Source organism: Cricetulus griseus (assembly GCF_003668045.3).
Source record: "Cricetulus griseus strain 17A/GY chromosome 1 unlocalized genomic scaffold, alternate assembly CriGri-PICRH-1.0 chr1_1, whole genome shotgun sequence".
Classification (NCBI taxonomy): domain Eukaryota; kingdom Metazoa; phylum Chordata; class Mammalia; order Rodentia; family Cricetidae; genus Cricetulus; species Cricetulus griseus.
This window is the reverse complement of record NW_023276807.1, coordinates 207,194,977-207,216,320: the sequence shown is the minus strand read 5'-3', so window position 1 is coordinate 207,216,320 and position 21,344 is coordinate 207,194,977. Positions and strand designations below refer to the sequence as shown.

Genomic DNA, 21,344 nt, shown 5'->3' with positions numbered 1-21,344 from the left:
TTAATAAGGTCCGTATCAGAGGCACTAGAGGCATTGCCACACAGATTTTAAAAGGCCATTTTAACCTTCATATGTCTCTATCCCGCAGGAGAATGTATGCAGCCATGAGGATTTTGGAGCTAGACCATTGCCCATCCCCCACTAACCTTATTTGTTTTACAGAGGCTGTTTCCAGCCAGAGACGGGTACGGTTTTCCTTACCTTCAGGGAATCCTAAGACAGAACATGCATGACAGAATGCATGATTCCATGATGGGCACCCCGATAGGTTGAAGGGTACATCCTAAAACAGGCACAGTCATCTGTCCTGATGCAGAAGCACAGGTTTCTTTTTATTAATTTAAGAGAGAGGAATTGTGGGGGACCAAAATATTTCCGCTATGGAATATTTTGAGATCCAGCCTTTGGTTTCATTAAACATGGAGCACCGGAAAGCTCTGGCCCACTATTGTATTGTTAATGCCAGTAGGGCTACTATTTTTTACCATGGCCTGGGCAGGGAGAGCAGAGGTGTGTGAATAACTTGTGAGGATGGAAGGTTAGGAGTTAGGGGCGAGTGACCAGAGCAGGGAGAACAAAGAGAGATGGGATGGGTCCCTCGTGGTCATGACAGGACGGTTAAGAAACACCAGAAAAGATGGCTAATAAAGATGGCTAGTTCTACAACATGGAACTGAGAGCTCTCTAAAGATGACAAGATGCCTGTGTTTGGTCTTTATCGCTGCTGGGTTGCTAGGAGCTTCCAGGTCCGCACACCCCCACTCAGGCCGGACCTCATGGATTAAGGCTGAGACATGCTGGGTCACGACACAAGTTTTCAGTTGGCATTTGGAGGCTGCTGAGGTGACTCCAGGGACAAAGCACTTGCTGTGCAAACCTGATGACATGGGTTCCATCCCTGAAGCCCACATAAAAGCAAAAGGGGAGTGGGCTGGAGAGATGGCTCAAAGGTTAAGAGCACTGACTGCTCTTCTAGATGACCCAGGTTCAATTCCCAGCACCCACATGGCAGCTCACACCTTGTCTATAACTCTGGTTTCAGGGGATCTGACACCTTCTATACCAATGCAAATAAAGTTAATAAATAGCTTAAAAAAAAAAACACACAGTTGTCCCTCTGACCTCCACACAGGCACCATGGTACAAGTGCCCACACAAACTTGTTGTATACATACACAAAACTATAATGAATAAAATCAAAGTGGCAGTTTGCTCTTTGGTAGATCACTTCAAGTTCTAGTCTACAGAATCTAGGAACAGGAGACATGGCTGAATAGTTAAGAGCACTGGCTGCTTTTGCAGAGGGCACAGGCTCTATTCCCAGAACCCACATGGCAGCTCACAATTGTCTGTAACTCTAGTTTCAGAAAATTCAGTGTCCTCTTCTGAACTCCGTGGGCACTGCACTTATGTGGCACACATACATTCATGAAAGCAAAGCACTCATATGCATACAACAAAAGTAAATAAATATTTAAAAACTAAACAAAAGGACTGAAGAGATGGCTCAATGATTAAAAAAAAAACTTATTGCTCTTGCAGTGGGGCTAAGGTTTGGTTCCCAGTATCTACACGGTAGTTTGCAACCATCCATAACTCCATTTCTTGGGAATCTAATGCCTCATTGCTACCACCATGGGCACTGGTACACACATGGTGCACAGACATACATGCAAACACAAGCCTCACATATTAAATAAAAAAAACAAACCTTTTTGAAATGTTAATGAAAAAGAAGAATCTCCCTCTTATGAGTTGTAACACATGAGAACCAGGTGGGGCTCATAAAACTGCCTGTCAGCCTCCTCAGCACTTTTTAAATGCAGTTCTCAGCCAGGACAGTCTTGTCCCTTTTGTTTTCCCTGCCAGAAACCTCTCCATAGAATCACTTTTTTACCTCTATCTGCTCTATCTGTTGGAACAGAGTGGGTTGAGCAGCCGGTTCAGATGGCTCTTCTGGAGACTGGGGTTCTGTGGCTGCTGTCTGGAGTTCCTCTTCTTCCCATTCATGCTGGTAACAGTTCTTGGTGACTTCATGCCTCAGGTCTTCACCTTCAGCTGCTGAAAAGGGGAATCCAGAGAGTCAAAACCAGTTATCAGCAACCTCGGAGTTCAATTAAGTGTGATGTGAAGTAATGTTTTGCTCTAAGGCTTCATTTTATACAGAAAAGCAATGCCCTCTTGCTGACACAAAAGGACCTCTGGCCTGCTGACCCTGGCAAATAAGGCAGCACTTGTACTTCTAAGGCCAAGAGGGTAGAAGAACACCCAAGGAATTGTGGGATGGAGAAGGAAACAATGTGGCTGCCCAGGACAGGCCAGTAGTACTTTTGGGCAGGGTCTGGAAGTGGGGTGGGCTAGGGGAGTAGAATGGATAAAGCAGATGATGAACACCAGGGTCTTAGGCATTCAAAAGCACTCTACCAACCAAGCCAGTCTAACTTGGCTCCATTGTGACTTCTGGCCATTTGTTCTCTATGGCCTCCAACTCCATATTCACCTTGACTGGAGGAGGCTGGGAGCTCTGTGTGTGTCTCAGGGAAGGAAGGCCACTACCGCTCAGGGTGCAGGGAGCATCACGAAGTTCCATGAGAATTCCTCGGATCTTGTGAGACTTAGTTTGTACTTTATGCATACTGCTAGGTGCTTGTTATATTCCTGCACTTTCTTATTTTATGGCTTCTGTCTTCTTATTTTATGGCTTCTTTTTGTTTTTTTTTTTCAAGACAGGTTTTCTCTGTGTAGCTTTGGAGCCTGTCCCAGAACTCACTTTGTAGACTAGGCTGGCTTTGAACTCAAAGAGCTCCACCTGCCTCTGCCTCTGCCTCCTATGTGCTGGGATTAAAGGCGTGCGCCACCAACACCCAGCTTTCTTTCTTTCTTTCTTTCTTTCTTTCTTTCTTTTGTCTTCTTTCTTTCTTTCCTCCTTTCCTACTTCCTTCCTCCTTTCCTCCTTTCCTTCCCTCCTTCCTTCATTCTTCCTTTCTTTGTTTCTTTCTTCCTTCCTTCCATATTTTCTTTTTTGCTTTGTTTGTTTGCTTGTTTCTCTGTGTAGCCCTAGCTGTCCTAGAACTTACTCTGTAAACCAGGCTGTCCTCAGACTCAGAGACCCAAAATGCATGCACTACCACTGCTGGACATGAAGGCTCCTTCTTGTTCCTTTGTTTTGTTTCAGACAGACAGTCTCACTACACAGCCCAGGCTAGCTTCAAATTCTTTATCCTCCCCACCATGCTCTGGAAGGCAAAGGTCCCTATTGTCCTTGTGTCATGTTTCTTATCCTATACTTTCTTATTTAAATAAACTAGGATCTAAATACAAATTGAAAAGACTATACAGCAGGATCTGAGACCAGATAAAGAGCATGGTCTTTGTGACATTGTTTAAAAGGTAGGCATGGCAGGGCATGTATGCCTGTAATCCATATGGAATTCAGAGGCAAAAAGATTGAGTTTTCAAGGTTAGACAGAGCCACATAGTAACACTTTGTCTCAAAAAAAAAAAAAAAAAAAAAGGGTGGTAGTGGTAGGACCTGGTGACAGAGCCTATATAGATCACGGGTCTAACATGTATGAGGCCCTCCATTAAATTCCCAGCACTGAATCAATGGAAAAAAGAGACAGAAACTGAAATGGTAGTAGAAACCCAGAAACCAATCAAGAGCTACTTGATCCTCAAATTTAAACATCGGGTAAAAATAAATAAATAAATAAATAAATAAAAATAAAAACAAAGAGTGATTTTTTTTCACACATCTCAGAAATGACCAAATTGAAAAACAAACAAAAAAACAGAGAAATTCTCTCTCTCCCCCTCTCCCTCTCTCTCTCTTTCCTTTTTGGTATTTTGAGACAGGGTCTTACTATGTAGCCCTAGATGTCCTGCAACTCACTAGGTAGACCAGGCTGTCCTGAAACTCAGAGATCTATCTCTGCCTCTGGAGCTCTGGGATTAAAGTCGTGCATCACCTCACGGGGTGAGAAATTTGCTTTTAGCATGATCAATAAAATGAATGCTTAAAAACAATAAATTAAAAAATTGACATCATCCCAAATTGCAAGAGATGTACAATGATGTATGTAGGTACCATGCCTTTCCAGCTAAATAAGGCCTAGTTGCCCATGTTTTAGTTCTAGTCATTGATGAACCACAAAATACGCCGTCATGTGGAGAGACTGGAGAGGTAGAGGCCCAAATTCCCATTTCCCAAGCCAGACATAGAGGGTACTGCTTGTGAGAAATCTCTTTCAGGCCTGACCCACCTATTTCGTTGGTTGCCTGGAGTAAGACTTCTGTTTCCTCCATCCCAGTGTCCAGTTGGCTCTGCAGTGGGCAGGCTGGCATCGGTATCTGCTCTTTGGCTTGCTCACTGCTCCAGGGAGGCTGATGACTGCTGTCAGGCATGCTGAAAAGTGGAGGCTCGGTGTCAGGTGGACCCTCAAAAGAGTATGCTACGGCGTCTTTGTTACACAGTTTCAGCATCTCTGGGACCTAGTTGATCATTCCTTTCTCCACATGTTTTTTTCCGCCCCAGCTTTATTTGTAACTGTCATTTGCCAACTGCTTTGGAACTTCTGGGTGGCATTGAGGAGTTGCTCAGTGTCACTTCTACTCAAGTCTCTAGGGTTCCACTCTGCTAGCACCCCAGTCATTCACTCCTCAAGGAACTTCTCCAACACGATGGCTTTCTTTAGGCAGCCCGTATGTTGAGGCGTGCTGAGACTCCCTGAGTTAGAACTGAGAAACAAGAACTTTCTTTTCTCACCTTGTCCCCTCATCTACCTTTGCCAATGACCACTTTAGAGAACCGGGGCCTTTAAACTACTCACTACACTCAAAGACAAAACAAGCTTTTCAACTTCTGTCCCTCCACTCCATGGTTATTTAGCTATTAGACCTGTCTTGAATGTAGAACATGCAAGGCTAGGTCTTAGTAATTCATACAAATGGAATGACATTGACATTAGAAATTTCCTGACCAAAAAAACAAACAAACAAACAAAAAACAACAAAACAAAACACAACACCATGTTCTGGCAATTGAGGCACACACATTTTAATTCTAGCAGTTGTGGGTGGGAAGCAGAGGCAGGTGGGTCTCTGAGTTCAAGGCCAGCCTGGTCTACAGAAAATGAGTTCCAGGACAGCAGACATCGGATATTCAGAGGAAACCCTGTCTCAAAAAAGCAAACAAGCAAACAAAAAAACCCTATTTCTGAATGAATGTCATATAAAAACAACTTGCTTGGGCAGTGGTGACACACACACCTCTAACCCCAACACCCTGTGCCCACCCTCAAAAAAAAAAAAAAAGTTTTCTTGCCTCGAGTAGACAAGACCCTGAGTTGAGTCCTAGGCACAGCATAGACCAAGTATGTCAGCATATACCTGTAATCCCAGTACTCTGGAGGTGGAGGCAGGAAGAGCAGAAGTTCAAGGTCATTCTTGGATATACAGAGAGTTCAGAGCCTTCCCTTACTGCATTATACATCACCTCAAGACCCAAGAACATGGTAAATATTCTCAGTAATAAAATGACCAGTAGCAGCTAATGCCACAGGAGACCTTCATCATCACCTGAGCCAGATGCTGCCAGGAGACTCTCCTGTAGCCCCAATCCACTTCTTGCTCTTTATTGCTTTGTTTCTTTCTTGCAGTGGGGCCTCATTATTTTTCTGGCTTGAAACTTTTGATTCTCCTGCCTCAGCCTCCTAAATCCTGGGATTACAGGTGCAGGATCTCATTCCCAGCTCCCTTCGCTGTCTTATACCAGGGCAAAAGGCACTTTGCTTTAAAAAAAAAAAAAATTCTATGTACCTTTAAAAAAAAAACTGGGGATTGAACCCAGGACCTCACCCGTGAAGAAAATGCTCTACCACTAACCGACATCCCCAGCCATCATTCTATTTTTGTTTTGAGACAGAGTCCCATTAAGTTGCTTAGGTTGTCCTCAAACTCATTCTGTAGCCCAGGTAGGCTTTGAACTTGTGATCAATTTGGCTCAGGTCCTGAGTAGCTGGGATTACAGGCCTGTGCCACAAGGTCCAGCTAGGTCCTTTTAATTACAAAATTAATACATGAGTATATGCTTATTGTGAAAAATTAAAACAAGAAGCTAGAGAGATAGCTCAGCAGTTAAGAACACCAGTTGCTCTTCCAGGGGACCTAGGTTCAGTTTCCAACACCCACATAGTGGTTCATGACCATCAGTTCCAGGGGATCCAACACCCTCTTTTAGTCTCCAGAAGCAGACACCAGGCACACAGGTGGTGATTAGGCACACGTGCAGGCAACATGCCCAGACACATAAAATAAAGTAAAAAAATATTTTGTTTTTTCAAGACAGGGTTTCTCTGTGTATCGCTGGTTGTCATGGAACTCACTCTATAGACCAGACTAGCCTCTAACTCAGAGATTGGCCTGCCTTTGCCTCCTGAGGGCTGGGATTAAGGCATGTGTTACCACCACCATCACCAGGCAGTAGAAAGGAAGAAAGAGAGAGAGAGAATAAAAGACCTAAGACCTAAAATGAAAGTGAAGGTACCCTTTTACTTCACATAGTCTCAACATATAAAAACGCACAAGCCAGGGCAGGGTTAATACACCTGTTTACAACTTGCCTTCCCTTTGAACATTATTGTTATCTCTCTTTTTTTTAAATTTTCTTTTGTTCTTTAGACAGGTTTTCTCTATAAACACCCCTGACTGTCCTGGAACTCACTCTGTAAATCAGGCTGGCCTTGTGGCCTCCATCTCTGCCTGCCTTTGCCTCTGGAATGCTGGGATGAAAGGCATGTGCCACCATGCCTGTTCAGTCTGTTTAAAATTTGTTAGGTTCCATAATTCTCTTATAGAAAGCAGTGTTCTGGGACAAGATGTTGTACTTACTTTTCTAAGAGTTTGTCATAACTGTCACTTAGCAATTTTCGTTCATTTTCCAAATCTTCAACTCTGACCTGAAACTAAAAATGATAGAATCCTTGAGACCATGCTGGTTTTGTATTCCATGGCATCGGCTTTTCTAGATTGGTTCTACAAGGTGTTATTTGAGAGATTGACCTGGAAGTGGCACACATTAAATCCCAGTGCAAAGGCAGTCAAATCTCTGAGTTCGCTGCCAGCCTAGTCTACAGAGTGAGCTAGTGCCAGGACCTCCAGGGTCACACAATCAAACTCTCAAAAAACAAAAACAAACAAACAAACAAAAGATCTGTGTTCCTACCATCAGAGAAGTGACAACGCATTGTAAAAGACAAAAGTAGACAGTGAGATGGCTCAGCAATCCAACCCTTGACTTGAATCTGACCCTCAGAACCCACATGATAGAAAGAGAACACTAACTCAAAAACTGTCCTATGACCTTCACACTTGAGCTGCGGTCTATGTACTTGCACATACAGACACACAATGAATAAATGTAAGGAAAAAAGGAACAGTCAATACTGGTGGAGCAAACGATTAACCTTGGCACTCAGGAGGCAGAGTCAGGCAGATCTCTGTGAGTTCGAGGCCAGCCTGGCCTTCAGAGTGCATTTCAGAGTAGCCAGAGCTACACAGTGAGACCCTGTCTCAAAAAAACAACAAAAGAAGGAGCTGGAGAGATGGCTCAGAACTTAAGAGCATTGCCTGCTCTTCCAAAGGTCCTGAGTTCAATTCCCAGCAACCACATAGTGGCTCTCATAACCATCTGCAATGAGATCTGGTGCCCTCTTCTGGCCTTCAGGCATACATGCAGGCAGAACACTATACATAATAAATCTTAAAAAAAAAAAAAAAGACAAAAGAAAAAGGACAACAGACTCTAGAAAATAGACAAGTATAAATTCTCAAATGTTGTCATGATCTAAACTATGTGGTTTAACCACTTTGGAGGTTCACTGTTCTCATAGGAAAAAAATACGTAACTGGGCTAGAGAGACAGTTTAGCAACTAAGAACACTAGCTGCTCTTCGAGAGGACTTAGGTTTGATTCCCAGCACCCACATGATGGCTCACAAACATCTGTAACGTCATTTTAGGGGCTCTAATGCCTTCTTTGACCTCAGCAGACACCAGACACTCATGTGGTATATAGGCATACAGACAAGTGTAACAGAGAGTGCTAGCAACTAGCCCTAACCTACACCTGGCCTAGCTCCAGAGAGCTAGCACCTACCCTGATCCATCCTTTGTTGAGGGGATACTTTTTGTCACCCAATGTAAACCTTGTCTGAGAGTTCCCCAAGGATACAAAGCCTATGCAAAACTTGGGTCAGGAAACCTGAAAACTGGGATACCTGATGAATGGAGAGTTTGCACTTGGCATTGTGTTTTTGGAAGCTTCATTCAAGTTGTTCTGAGCATATGGTAATCAAATTCAGAGAAAAATAAAAATGCTCTGGGCTTAAGCTAGGTGCTTTGCTTCAGTCCATCAAGGCTGGAGATCCCTGCAGCTGTGAAAGGCTAAGTTTATTCTAAAAAGTTTCTCTGAGTCTTCTTTTGGTGAACCCTTGTGGACCCACACCACAACATCCTGGACAGGCAAGCAAAACACCAATAGATGTAAAACAAATGTTCTCATGGAATATCCAGATTGTTGCTATGATGCACACTTTTAACATCCTGAAGTTAGATTGCAGCAGTTTTTCATAAAAAAAAAAAAAAGTCCCCCCTCAGGTCCTCAGCCTTGGCCTAGCACATACAATTATTTTTGTATGTTTATCATGTAGCCCAAGCTGGTCTCAAGCTCACTATACATCAAAAGAAGACTGTGAACATGTCATCACCTTGTTTTTAGACTGCTGAGATTACAGATGTATGTCATTACCTGTTTTGCTTTGAGCCAGAGTCTCATCAGGACAGACTGAATTCAGAGATCCCCCTGCCTCTGTCTCTCAAGTGCTGGAACTAAAGGCATGTGACACTATGCCTAGCATCACACCTGCTTTTATGCACTGATGGGGTCAGATCCAGGCCTTTATATGTGCTAGGCAAGTATTCTACAACTGAGCTGCTCCCAATCTGGGAATATGGCACATTTGATGGCTTCTTTTCACTACTAGTATTTACCTCCTTCAGAGTTATCTGCAAGATAGACACATCTTCCAGTTGTGTCTTCAAGCTCATGACCTTCTTGCTCTCCTCTGTCAGCTCTTTTTTGAGCTCATTCACTTGGCTGAGGAAGGCATCATGGGTGGCATTCAATATTCCTTGATTCTGGGGACAAAGGGAAATTCCTCTAGGAATGATCACAGTTATCAGCAGGGAATGGTCTCCACACAGCAGCAACTCCAGAATTCTTAGGTGGAGGCCACCCAGAATATCCATGTGGTGGTTTGAATAAGAATGGCCCCCACAGGCTTGTATATTTTTTTTGAATGCTTGGTCATCAGGGAATGGTACTACTTGAGAGGGATTAGGAGGTATGGCTTTGTTAGAGTGAATATGACCTTGTGAGAGAAGTATATCACTGGGGGTGGGCTTTGGGGTTTAGAAGCTCCAGCTAGTCCCAGTGGCTCTCTCTCTTTTCCTGCTCCCTGAAGAACTGGATGTAGAACCTCTCCAACACCATATCTGGCCAAACCGTTCAGAGAGCACTGCAGGTATGCAATAAAGTCAGGTTCAGACCAAGAAAATCTCTTAACAGATGTACATTTTAAAATGTGCTTAGATGCTGAAGAAAAGAAAATGGGTACAGACAGTCACAGAAAAATAACACTTAAAAATAATAAATTAGATGGGGTGGCAGGGTGGAAAAAATAATAACAATAAATTAGCTGAGCTTTCATAATTAATGATAAGTCCCTGGGTCATTTTTTGTGGGCTGGTGGTCCTGATGAAAAAGTACTACTATTCAAAAGACAACAAAAGAAATTACCTTCTGGAGCAAGTCTTCATATGCCTGGAAGAAAAAAGTAAGTATTATTTTACCAACTCACCAGTTTTATGAGATACTTGACATCTCTGTAAGATAAATATAGTTGGGTGTGGTATCCACACCTTGAATACCAGCACTTGGGAGGAGAGGCAGGCAGGCAGCTCTTTATGAGTTTGAGTCCAGTCTGGTCTACAGAGAAAGTTCCAAGCCTATCAGGGCTACACAGTGAAACATTATTTCAAAAAGAGAGAAAGGCAAAAGAAAAGATACATTATATGTCTCTGCAGAGCACCCATGTCAGAAAGGTCCGACCACATCTGCTCACCTAAAGCAGAAATTCAGAGGCCACCTCCCATTTCTCCATTGCCCTCATCCTCTCTTCTTTTGGGGACAGAGCCCATTCTTTTTTTCTTTTTTTTTTTTTGCGGGGGTGGGGGTGGGGTGGGGTTCGAGACAGTGTTTCTCTGTGTAGTTTTGAGCCTATCCAGGCACTCGCTCTGGAGACCAGGCTGGCCTTGAACTCACAGAAATCCGCCTGCCTCTGCCTCCCGAGTGCTGGGGCCACCAACGCCCGGCGGAGCCCATTCTTCTATGTCCTGGACTTACCAAAGTTCCCTTTCTCTGCAGGCTTCTCTCCCGCTGGGTCCTCATCTAATATCTGTGGTTCTCCTGTCCTGGAATCCTATAGAATTTCTGTGTCTACAGTCTGTATCAGCCATCCTAGCTTTACTCTGTTCTCCTGTAACTTTGCATTTTTATTAAGATTTATTTATGTTCTGTACGTTGGGGTTTCACCTGCATGTTTGCTTTGTAAGGGTGTTGGATTCCCTGGAGCTGGAGTTACACTTGTGAGCTGCCATGTGGGTGCTGGGAATTGAACCCGAGGCCCTTTGGAAGAGCAGCCAGTGCTCTTAATCACTGAGTCAACTGTCCAGCCCCAAAATTTTCTTTTTAAAGTTAGTTATTTTATGTGTATGTGTGTTTTGCATGTATATTTGTAAGTGCACCACATATGTGCCTGGTTCCTGCAGAGGTTAGAAGTGGGCATCAAATCTCCTGGACCTGGAGTTAGGAAGACTTGTGAGCCTACTTGTGGGTGCTAGGATCAAACCTGGCTCCTCTACAAGACAAGAAGTTCTTTGGACCTCTGAGCTATCTCTTCAGCCCCTTCCTGGTTTGGATTGGTTTGTTTAGTTTTTGTTTGTTTTTTTGAGACAGGATCTCATATAGTCCAGGAGAACCACAGACTTATTATGTTATTGATGATCACCTTGAGATATTGCAATTCTTGAGACATCTCAAGATTTCAAGACAATATAAAAAAAATCTCCCACGGGTCAGGTGATGGTGGTACATGCCTTTGCCATCTCTGTGAGTTTGAGGCCAGTCTGGTCTACAGAGTGGGTTCCATGTCAGGCTACAAAGCTACAGAGAGAAACCCTGTCTTCAAAAAAAAAAAAAAAACAAGACAAAAAAAGTCTACTACATACCTAGTAACTATTGGTACTTTGTAGCCATTTTCCTAAAGAAATTCTTTATGTACTAAAATGTATTTCAAATGCCATGCTTTTCAAAGGCTATGAGATCTTTTGGAGGGTAGAAGTTGATCTTCCGATCAGCTTGTTCAAAACGCCTCTCCAGCCGCCCACTCACTGTCTACATGCTCAGACCTAAGTCCCCAACAGACAGGTTCTAAGACATAAACCTCAGTGTGTCTACACTCACCTCCCTAGAAATTTTTTCCTTTCCTTGCAAGTTTGGTGCCACATGACATTCTTCTGATGTTTCAGAATTTAGTTGACGAAGATATCCTTGTATTTACCCTTTTGTAGAATGTTTTAAAGTTTATTTTCTATTGTATGCATATAGGTATTTTGCCAGCAGGTCTGTCTGTGCACCATGGCATACCTGGTACTTGCAGAGGCCAGAAGGGAGCTGGATCCTCTGGAACTGGAGTAACAGTTGGTTCTGATCCCTTTGGTTGGGACCTGAACCCTGACACAAGTTAACCCTGCCAAATTCCACTCAGGCAAGAGCCTGAGTCTTTTCCGTAACATAGAAATACAGAGAAAACAATAGACTTAAGAAAACAATAGACTTGCAAGGTTTGACCCTGAATATCACCTGTAAATTAGATAATCTTAGACAAGTAATTTAGTGTATTGAATTATGATCTCACATATGTAAGACAGAAAAAAAAAAAAAAAAAAAAACAGCTGTCTGTGGAGGACACACTGGGAATCCCAGAACTGGGGGCTCTAAGGAAGGACTGTGCAAGTTTGAGGCTAGCCTGAGGTACATAGTGAGTTTTAGTTGGCCTTTGTTACAGAATAAAGGTCCATTACAAATAGAGGCATAGATACAAAGTGGAGGAAGCCGGGCATTGGTGGTGCACGCCTTTAATCCCAGCACTCGGGAGGCAGAGGCAGGCGGATCTCTGTGAGTTTGAGACCAGCCTGGTCTACAAGAGCTAGTTCCAGGACAGCCTCCAAAGCCACAGAGAAACCCTGTCTCGAAAAAACAAACAAACAAACAAACAAAAAACAACAAAAAAACAAAGTGGAGGGAAAGGAGGAGGAGGAACGGAGTTTTGGGTTTTGCTGTTTTTGTTTTTTCAGTTCCTGGCTGTCCTGGAACTCTCTCTACAGACCAGACTGACCTAAATTCACAGAGATCCACCTCAGCCTCCCCAGTGCTGAGATTTAAAGATGTGCGCCACCATGGCCCATCTAGTTTTGTTTGTTTGTTTGTTTTTTAGTAACACCCCCTCCCCTTTTTGCAGTACTAGGGAATGAACGTCATGTAAGAACTAATTAGCTTTTTCCTCTCTGCAAAGCACAGCTGAGTATGGCAGCTCACCTCTTGAACTTGTGTTAATCGGGCTTCTGTGGCTGCCAGTGAGGCATTCTTTTCATATAAGAGCTTCTTAAGTCGAATCAGCTCCACGTTCTCCTTAATAGAAGCTCTGTAAATAGAAGACACTAAACTGTTCCATCTGGGGCCCGGTACCTCAGACTGTTGTTTGTCTATTTTGTTTCCTCCTGACACATCGGAAGTAGAAACAGTCTGCAAAATATCCTCCTGTTTTTTTTTTTTTTTTTTTGTGTGTGTGTGTGTGTGTACAGTGTTGTGCCTGAATGTATGTCTGTGTGTCAGAAGAGAGCACCAGATCTCATCACAGGTAGTGAGACACCATGTGGTTGCTGTGAATTGAACCCAGGACCTCTGGAAGAGCAGCCAATGCTCCTAACCGCTGAGCCATTTCTCCAGCCCCCCCACTTTCCTCCTGTTTTTAATTATGACAGTTGATATCTGAGGACCATTAACCTTAAACCTTGAGTTCTAAGAAAACATAGTAACAGGGGCTGGAGAGATAGCTCAGAGGTAAGAGGGCTGACTGCCCTTCCAGAGGTCCTAAGTTCAATTCCCAGCAACTACATTACATGGTGGCTCACAACTATCAATAATGAGGTCTGGTGTCCTCTTCTGGTGTGCAGATATACATGGAAGCAGAATGTTGTATACATAATAAATAAATAAATAAAATCTTTTAAAAAAAAGAAAAGAAAACATAGTAACTATTTTTTTTTAATTACGGTTCTCACAATTTCTCAGAAATCTTACAGAGTCCAACAAAATATATGCCTGATTTCCTCAGAAACATGAATATAGAGACAAATTACAGCTATTATTATTTCCAAAGCTAGGGGATGATGTTTCTGGATATTTGATTTATTTATTTATTTAGGTTTTTCAAGACAGGGTTTCTCAGTATTGCTTTGGAGGTTGCCCTGGAACTCACTCTGTAGACCAGGGTGGCCTGAAACTCACAGAGATCCACCTGCCTCTGCCTCCCGAGTGCTGGGATTAAAGGCATGTACCATCAATCCCGGCTGTTAGTTAACTTTCCTAATGAAGGCCCTTGGGAAGCACTGATTTTAGTCCTAGGTTAAACCAGCCATCAACCCCGGTTCCAAAGGATCTGGCGCCCTCTTCTGGCACCAGAAACACATAGTACACTAACATCTGTAGGCAAAACATTCTTGCATACATAAAATACATAAATCTGAAAAATAAAGAGAAGCTGAAGAGTTGGCTTGGCTATAATGGCACTTGTTGCTCTTACAGGGGACCGGGGTTCAAGTGGTAGCTAGATACAACCCCTTAGGCCTCTGACCTCCACAGGAACCAGGCACTCACATGGTACACAGACACATATGCAAGCAAAACATTCATACACATAAAATATAAATGAATCTAAATCAAAATTTCAAGTAAAACAAACTGCAAAGGCTGTGGAGACTTGTATGTGGCACTTGTTGCTCAATTTTGCTATGAAACTAAGAAACTGATCTGAGCAATGCAGTCCATTTTCCACGTGGTATGTTTGTGCTCTGACACTCATGCTCACACACACACATGTGGAGGCCAGAGGTTGATGCTTGGGTATCTTCTTCATTTGCTCTCCACTTTATATGTTGAGACAAGGTCTCTCACACAGAACCTGGCTAGGAAATGAGCTCTCTGGAGCCCCTTGTCTCCAACACCCTAGTGCTGGGATTGTACATGCTGCCACACCCAGCTTTCCAGTGGTTGCTGAAGTTCCAAACCCTGGTCCTTATACTTCCATGACAAGCAGCTCACTGACTGAACTGATCCCCCTCGTCTTTTCTTTTCCTTTGCTTGGGTGTGGTGAGTCTTACCTCCAATTCCAGCACCCCAAAGTCAGAGGCAAAGCCATCTCAGCCCTTGAGCAAGGGTTCTCCCCTGAGCTAAATCCACAATGCTTAGATCAGCAGATAAAGACCTTGCCACAGAAGTCAGACAACTTGAGTTCAGTTCTTGGAACTTCCTGTGCAATAAAAGAACCAGCTGCATAAAGTTGTCTCCTGACCTGCACACGTGTGCCATCACATGCCTGTGTACCTGTGCATTAGAACACCTACACGCACACATCATACACACACAATAATAAAAGTAAAATATTGTTAAAGGTGGGATGGGCTCGTGCAGGACTTTCTTCCTTCATTCCTTTCTTCTTCAGTGTGAGGACAATTTTATGAGGATTTAAAGGGAAGATGCTTCAGGGAAGGCAAGCTGGAAATCTCAGCAACTGCCCAAAGGGGAAGACTGGAGGAGAGAAGAAAAACACACCATGCCAACTTGAGTTAAGAGGGCATGGGGGGCTGGAGAGAGCACTCGGTGGCTAAGAACACTGGCTGCTCGTCCAGAGGAGCTGGATTCCAGCATCCACATGGCAGCTCACAACCATCTGTAACTCCAGTTCCAGGGGATCAAACTCCCAATAAATTTAATTAAATTAAAAAGGAGGTCATAGAAGCCGGGCGGTGGTGGTGCACGCCTTTAATCCCAGCACTCGGGAGGCAGAGGCAGACAGATGTCTGTGAGTTAGAGACCAGCCTAATCTACAAGAGCTACTTCCAGGACAGCTTCCAAAGCCACCGAGAAACCCTGTCTGGGGGGGGCGGTGTCATAGAGGTCAGCCAGGGAGGAGGCGTTAGAGAAACAGTGATGCCCAATATGCCAAGGCAAACCTGCTTAGAAAAACGATGGAATGAAGAAAAGCCAAAGTTATGCTTTGGGCTCTTCAAGAAACAGCACTAAGAGGGGGAGTCAGGGGGTAGGGGAGCACATTATCTCAGTAAAGGAATGAATATTCTGCCTACCTCTTTTTTTTTTTTTTTTTTTTTTTTTTTTTTTTTTTGGTTTTTCGAGATAGGGTTTCTCTGTGGCTTTGGAGGCTGACCTGGAACTAGTAGACCTGGCTGGTCTCGAACTCACAGAGATCCACCTGCCTCTGCCTCCTGAGTGCTGGGATAAAAGGCATGCACCACCACCGCCTGGCCTGCCTACCTCTTTTTATATTTTTTTAATTCTTTAAGAATTTTGGGTGGAAGGGCTGGAGAGTTGGCTTAGGGTTTAAGAGGCTGTTCTCCGGGAGGACCGGGGATCAATTCCCAGCACCTACATGGCAGCTCACAGCTGTCTGTCACTCCAGTTTGAGGGGATCTGATACCTTCGTGCACATAAAATGAAGTTAAATAAATTTTTAAAAAATGTCTCGGGCTGAGCAATGGTGGCACTCACCTTTAATCCCAGCACTTGGGAGACAGAGGCAGAAGCAGGTGGATCTCTGAGTTCAAGGTCAGCCTGGTCTATAAAGCTAGCTCCAGGGCAGCCAGGGCTACACAGAGAAATTCATTCTTTTCCCTACCCATCTCCTCTCTCTTTAAACGTAGTCTCATTGTGTCACCCTGGAACTGTCTATGTAGACCAGGCTGGCCTCCAACAGTCATCCACCAGCCTGAGTGCCGGGAGTAAGGTGTACACCACAAAGCCTAGCCCACCTGCCTCTTAATTGGAGGACTTAACACTAGATATTAAAGGTTTATGTCTCAGACTGAATCTATTCCTAAATAGTCTCTTTTCCTCAGGGGTGAAGAAAAGCTGTCAAAATCCAACAAAACAAAATCCTTAACTGTTTCTGCTCAGTATGGGTTGAGGCACTGAACGCTAGCTCTCACCGAAGCTCTGCAGCCTTCCGAGCACACTCCACTGGGCTTGTCTGTGCAAGCTTTGCATCTCTGGGCCTTCTCTCAGGAGACCCGGGAGGCTCGTCCACTTGTGTAGTAATCATAATGGGAGCACTGTTAAACATACATAGACCAATGAATTTAGTCTGAATCAGGACGTGGGTGATAAAAAGGATGCCGTTATAATTAGAGGAAGATTAAACACAAAAGGGAGATGTAGAAACTTTTCTAGGGCATAGAACCTCAGTTAACTTACAAAAAAAGTTAGAAAATCATTTACCTTAGTGATATAGTAATCTTACAAAATATAACCTGCAAATGTCAACATAGGAGATAAAAACTAAAAGGAAAGGGGAACACTCTAGATAGTTAGACCCGAAGTTAACCTACAAGCCTCACCTGCCCAAGGACCAGGTAACCTCCTGGGATTCTGGGAGTTGTAGTTCTTAAAAAATAAAGAAGCCAGCCAGGCGGTAGTGGCACACACCTTTAATGCCAGCACTCAGGAGGCAGAAGCAGGCAGATCTCTGTGAGTTCGAGACCAGCCTGATCTACAAGAGCTAGGTCCAGGACAGCCTCCAAAGCCACAGAAAAAAAAACCCTGTCTTGGAAAACCAAAATAAAAATAAATAAATAAATAAATAAATAAATAAATAAATAAAATAAAGAAGCTATCCAGTGGTGGTGGCATATGACTTTAATCCCAGCACTTGGGAGGCAGAGGCAGGCAGATCTTTGTGCGTTCAAGGCCAGCCTGGTCTACAGTTTGAGTTCTAAGACAGGCTTCAAATCTACACAGAGAAACCCTGTCTCAGGGAAGCAAAACAAAAAACAAAGCCTCTTAGGGAAGTATGGTGTGGCCTTATAAGCCCAGCCAACATGTGTCTTGGGGCCACTGACCTGGAGAGTTTCCAGATGATGGTCCTGACCAAATTCCATCTTGGTCAGTATTTAAAATTCTAATAAGAGCTTGCTTAAATCTGGCCAAAATGATGGAAACTGTTTTTTCTGGCAAATTTCAGGATTAATATTGTGAAAAGGGCTTTTATTTTTTTCCTCAGAGGACAGGCAGAGAAATACTTGTTTTATAAATAAATACAAAAAAACATAAAATGTAAATATGAATGTAAATTTTGGCAGGGCCTCACTAGTATAGACAGGCTGTTCTGGAACTCACAGAGCTCCCCCTGTCTCTGTGCAGGTATGCTGGGACTAAAGGAATACTCATCCTCTTGGCTCATGATAGTATGTTTAAACAAAGAAACTGAAATTTGACTTACAGCTACCACTTGTTTTCTCTGATTATCCTGGAAATCAGCCACACTTACTGATACTTAAATGATATATTTCCAACTAGGGCTTCTTGGGTAACAACATGGGACTCGAAAGAGGAACTCACAGTTGGCTGGGTTCACTGGTTATATCCATTCTGTTGCATTCATCTGCCGAATAGCCCTTGAATGTGGGAGGTGATGTATAGCTGTGCCTGTCTTTTGGCCCTGAAAGCTCAGGCAGAGAAAGATGTGAGATGTAGCCACAGTACCTTCCAGAACACCACATACGAAAACCTGAACATCAAGTGTTAGCCTCTGTGAGCCTTGAGACCTGAGGGAGATCCTTATGTGACAATTAGCCACAAAGGTGTTTCCATCCTCATACATAAAATCACAACTGCAAATATCTTCAGTGAGTGGGTATTCAAGCTGGTCCAAGTCAGGGCCCGTGCATCCAGCCCTAACCTGGTCCATAACAGATGCTCAGTCATGCTTAAATGTACTCATATTATTTCATTTTATTTGTTTGTTTTGGTTTCTGTATGTAGCCCTGGCTGTCCTGCAAGTGCTGGGATTAAAGGCTCCACCACTCCCAGCCATTTTTTTTTTTTTTTTTTTTTTTTTTAATTCAAGGTCTCACTCTGAAGTCCAGATCAGCCTGCAACTGGGTAGCAATCCTTTCTCAGCCTCCTGAGTGCTTTGATAACAAATGGGATGCCTGGCTCAGGAGTAAAATTTAGACTATTTTTTCAGCTGTTTTTTGCAAAGGTTTTCTTATATGGAATATAGGACTTGAAAGTATAGAACCATACTACACAAAACAAGTGAGTATTTTGGGACAGTGGTGGCACACAACTTTACTTCCAGCACTTGGGAGGCAGAGGCAGGCAGGGCAGATCTCTGAGTTCTGGTCTACAGAGTGAGCTCCAGGACAACAAGGGCTACACAGAAAAACCTTGTCTTGAAAAACAAACAAAAAAAAAACCAAATGAGCATTTAGCAACAAAATGAGAGCATTTTCTCCTCACTAACTTAGGTCCTTCTGGAGACTTAGTTGTCTTCTGGAGGCTGCTGTTGAGGCCCAAGACAGACCTCAGACTTAACCAGTTGGAGTCCACGAAGAGAAAGTATACTCTACCTTGATCATTTGCTGTCTGGCTTCTAGACCTCAGCCAGGGCTGTTTGTACACAGTGAAATGCTGAGCCTACAGAACTGTGTGGAATTTGTGTGTATGCCAAGTTTTCTTGGGAAAAGGGCCTTTAAACATGGTCATGGTTTCAAAGGAGTCCTCTTTTCCAAAATCAAAGCACAGAGGCCCAGTGTCCTGCAAGCCCTGGCTTCCCAGCCACATGCCGGCTGTCAGACCCTCACACCTAAACATAATCAATGCTCAACTCACCTTCTTTCTAGACAGCTGTCGGCTCCACCCATAAAACTTGTTTCTACTCTCTGCTTGTCTCTGGCAAATTCCTTTGGAAACTGAGTTGTTCACCTTTAGTTTTATTCTTTGAGACTTGGGTCTCACTACAGACTCTTGGCTGGATTGGAACTTGCTATATAGGGCAGGATGACCCAAGTTATCAGAAATCCTGCAGCCTCTTAACTCTGGATATGGAGTGGGGATTATTGAAACCAGCTGTTGATTTTGTTGTTGTTGTTTTGTTTTTCAAGACAGGGTTTCTCTATGTAACCCTAACTGTCCTGGAATTCACTTTGTAGACCAGGCTGGCCTGGAACTCACAGAGATCCTCCTGCCTCTGCCTGGGGAGCACTGAGATGAAAGAACACATCAATGTGCCTGGCAGTGTCGATTTTCTTTAAAGGCTTGTGCCACCACTACCCCGGCATTGTTGCTGTTTTGTTTGTCTTTTAAGTTGTCCCAGAGACTAAACTACGGCCTCAATGAAGCCCTCTGTCATGGAGCCACATGCCAGCAGTGAATTCAGAAATGTGTACCTGACTTCCGGGGGTGGGGGTGGGGGTGGAGTGGGGGTGGGGGGCAGGCTTTTAGAAAGGCAGAAAGGTGAGGTAACAACCATGGGCTGGTGAGTACACAAAAGCAGGGAATGCGAGTGCTCATGGCTCACACCTTTAGTCCCAGCACTCAGGAGGCAGCAGGCAGGTGGATCTCTGTGAGTTCATGACCAGCCTGGTCTACAGAGTGAGTGCCAGGACAGCCAGGGCTACATAGAGAAACACTTTCGGGGGGAGGGGGCACAAAAAAAACAAACAAACAAAAAAGAGAATAAAGCAGGGAAGAAACACGCTCATGGGGCGTAGTTCCAGCCTCACTCTGCTTGGTTTTCTGCTACAGTTACACACCAGGTGTGTGGGACAGTCTTCGTCCTGCGTGCACTCGAGGCTGTGCACCGCCTGCCGCGCTGGAGGGACACCGGCGCTGTAGATGCGCTTTTTTCCTGGGAACCAAGAGGCGCAGGGGCGCCGAGGAGCAGCGTGGCTGCCTCGCAGGCTCCCGGATCCCAGCAGGTGCTCGCAGGTCCGGTTGGGTAGAGGTGGATTGCTGCACAGTACTCCTCTGCCTATGGCAAAACAGACCACGTGGGTTTCACCACCCACCCACCCACCAACCCACGCTGAGGTTCAACTCAGGGCTTGATTCTAGCTGGGCTAGCCTCAGAGCTAGCTCCAGCTTTGGTGTTTTAGGGTTAACTATTGCTTGGATGAAAAACCATTACCAGAAAACAATTTGGAGCCGGGCAGTAGTGGTGCACACCTTTAATTCCAGCACTCAGGAGGCAGAGGCAGGTGGATCTACAGAGCTAGTTCCAGGACAGCCTCCAAAGCCACAGAGAAACCCTGCCTCGAAAAACCAAAAAAGAAAAAAGCAAATTTGGGGAGAAAGGGTTTATTTTATTTGGCTTATGCTTCCAGATTGTAGTCAAACACTGAAGGAAGTCAGGATAAGAACTCACAAATAGGGCTACAGGAGCAGATATGAAGGAGTGCTGCTTCCTGGCTTGCTTCGCCGGCCTTCTTTTTTTTTCTTTATAGAATCCAGGACCATCAAGGATGGCTAGAAATGACATCACCTGAAATGGGCTGAACCCTCCTGGGCCCTCCCCCATCAAACACTAAGAAAATGTCTTACAGCTGGATCTTTTGTTTGCTTTTTCTAGACAGGGTTTCTCTGTGCAGCCCTGGCTGTCCTGGAACTTCCTCTGTAGACCACACTGGCCTCTAACTCAGAAATCCACCTGCCTCTCTTCCCAGTGCTGGGATTATAAGCATGTACCTATGATGCCTTTTAAAAAAAAAACAAATTTTAGCCGATTGGTGGTGGTACACACTTTTAAACCCAGCACTTGCGAGGCAAACAAACAAACAACCCCCCCAAAATAAACAAATATTAAGAGGCATAATAAATGTGAGTAAAGTTTTTACTTCTATGCAATTGGCTCAGGCAGTCCGTATGTCCAGATATGACAGTCTTAGCTCCGTTCAAGCTAGACTATAGAAAGGATTTGTGGTAGTTAGATAAAAGCCAGCACTCCTTCCTCAGGAACTTATGAAATTCATTCCCATCTGCCAAAAGGAGTCATTTCCCTTGCCTCTGACAGAAGGGACACACTCTTCATTGACATATACCTGCCATTGCCTATCAAAGCCCACCCATGCTGGCCTGGAAACTCCCTCAGTAC

The 21,344-nt window shown here is 44.1% G+C and overlaps 1 protein-coding gene across 1 annotated transcript in view; it reads right to left on the bottom strand.

Annotated features, from left to right (window-relative positions):
- Rpgrip1 (RPGR interacting protein 1) overlaps positions 1 to 21,344 on the bottom strand; it is a 56,863-nt gene that overhangs the window by 30,582 nt on the left and 4,937 nt on the right. The window contains exons 4-12 of the mRNA XM_035453089.1: positions 20,008 to 20,225; positions 17,810 to 17,909; positions 16,402 to 16,524; positions 12,716 to 12,821; positions 9,857 to 9,880; positions 9,049 to 9,195; positions 6,889 to 6,962; positions 4,263 to 4,405; positions 1,898 to 2,058 (exon numbers count right to left, since the gene is read on the bottom strand). Of these exons, the coding sequence (XP_035308980.1) occupies positions 1,898 to 2,058; positions 4,263 to 4,405; positions 6,889 to 6,962; positions 9,049 to 9,195; positions 9,857 to 9,880; positions 12,716 to 12,821; positions 16,402 to 16,524; positions 17,810 to 17,909; positions 20,008 to 20,225 (1,096 nt within the window). The remainder of the gene's footprint in view (positions 1 to 1,897; positions 2,059 to 4,262; positions 4,406 to 6,888; positions 6,963 to 9,048; positions 9,196 to 9,856; positions 9,881 to 12,715; positions 12,822 to 16,401; positions 16,525 to 17,809; positions 17,910 to 20,007; positions 20,226 to 21,344) is intronic.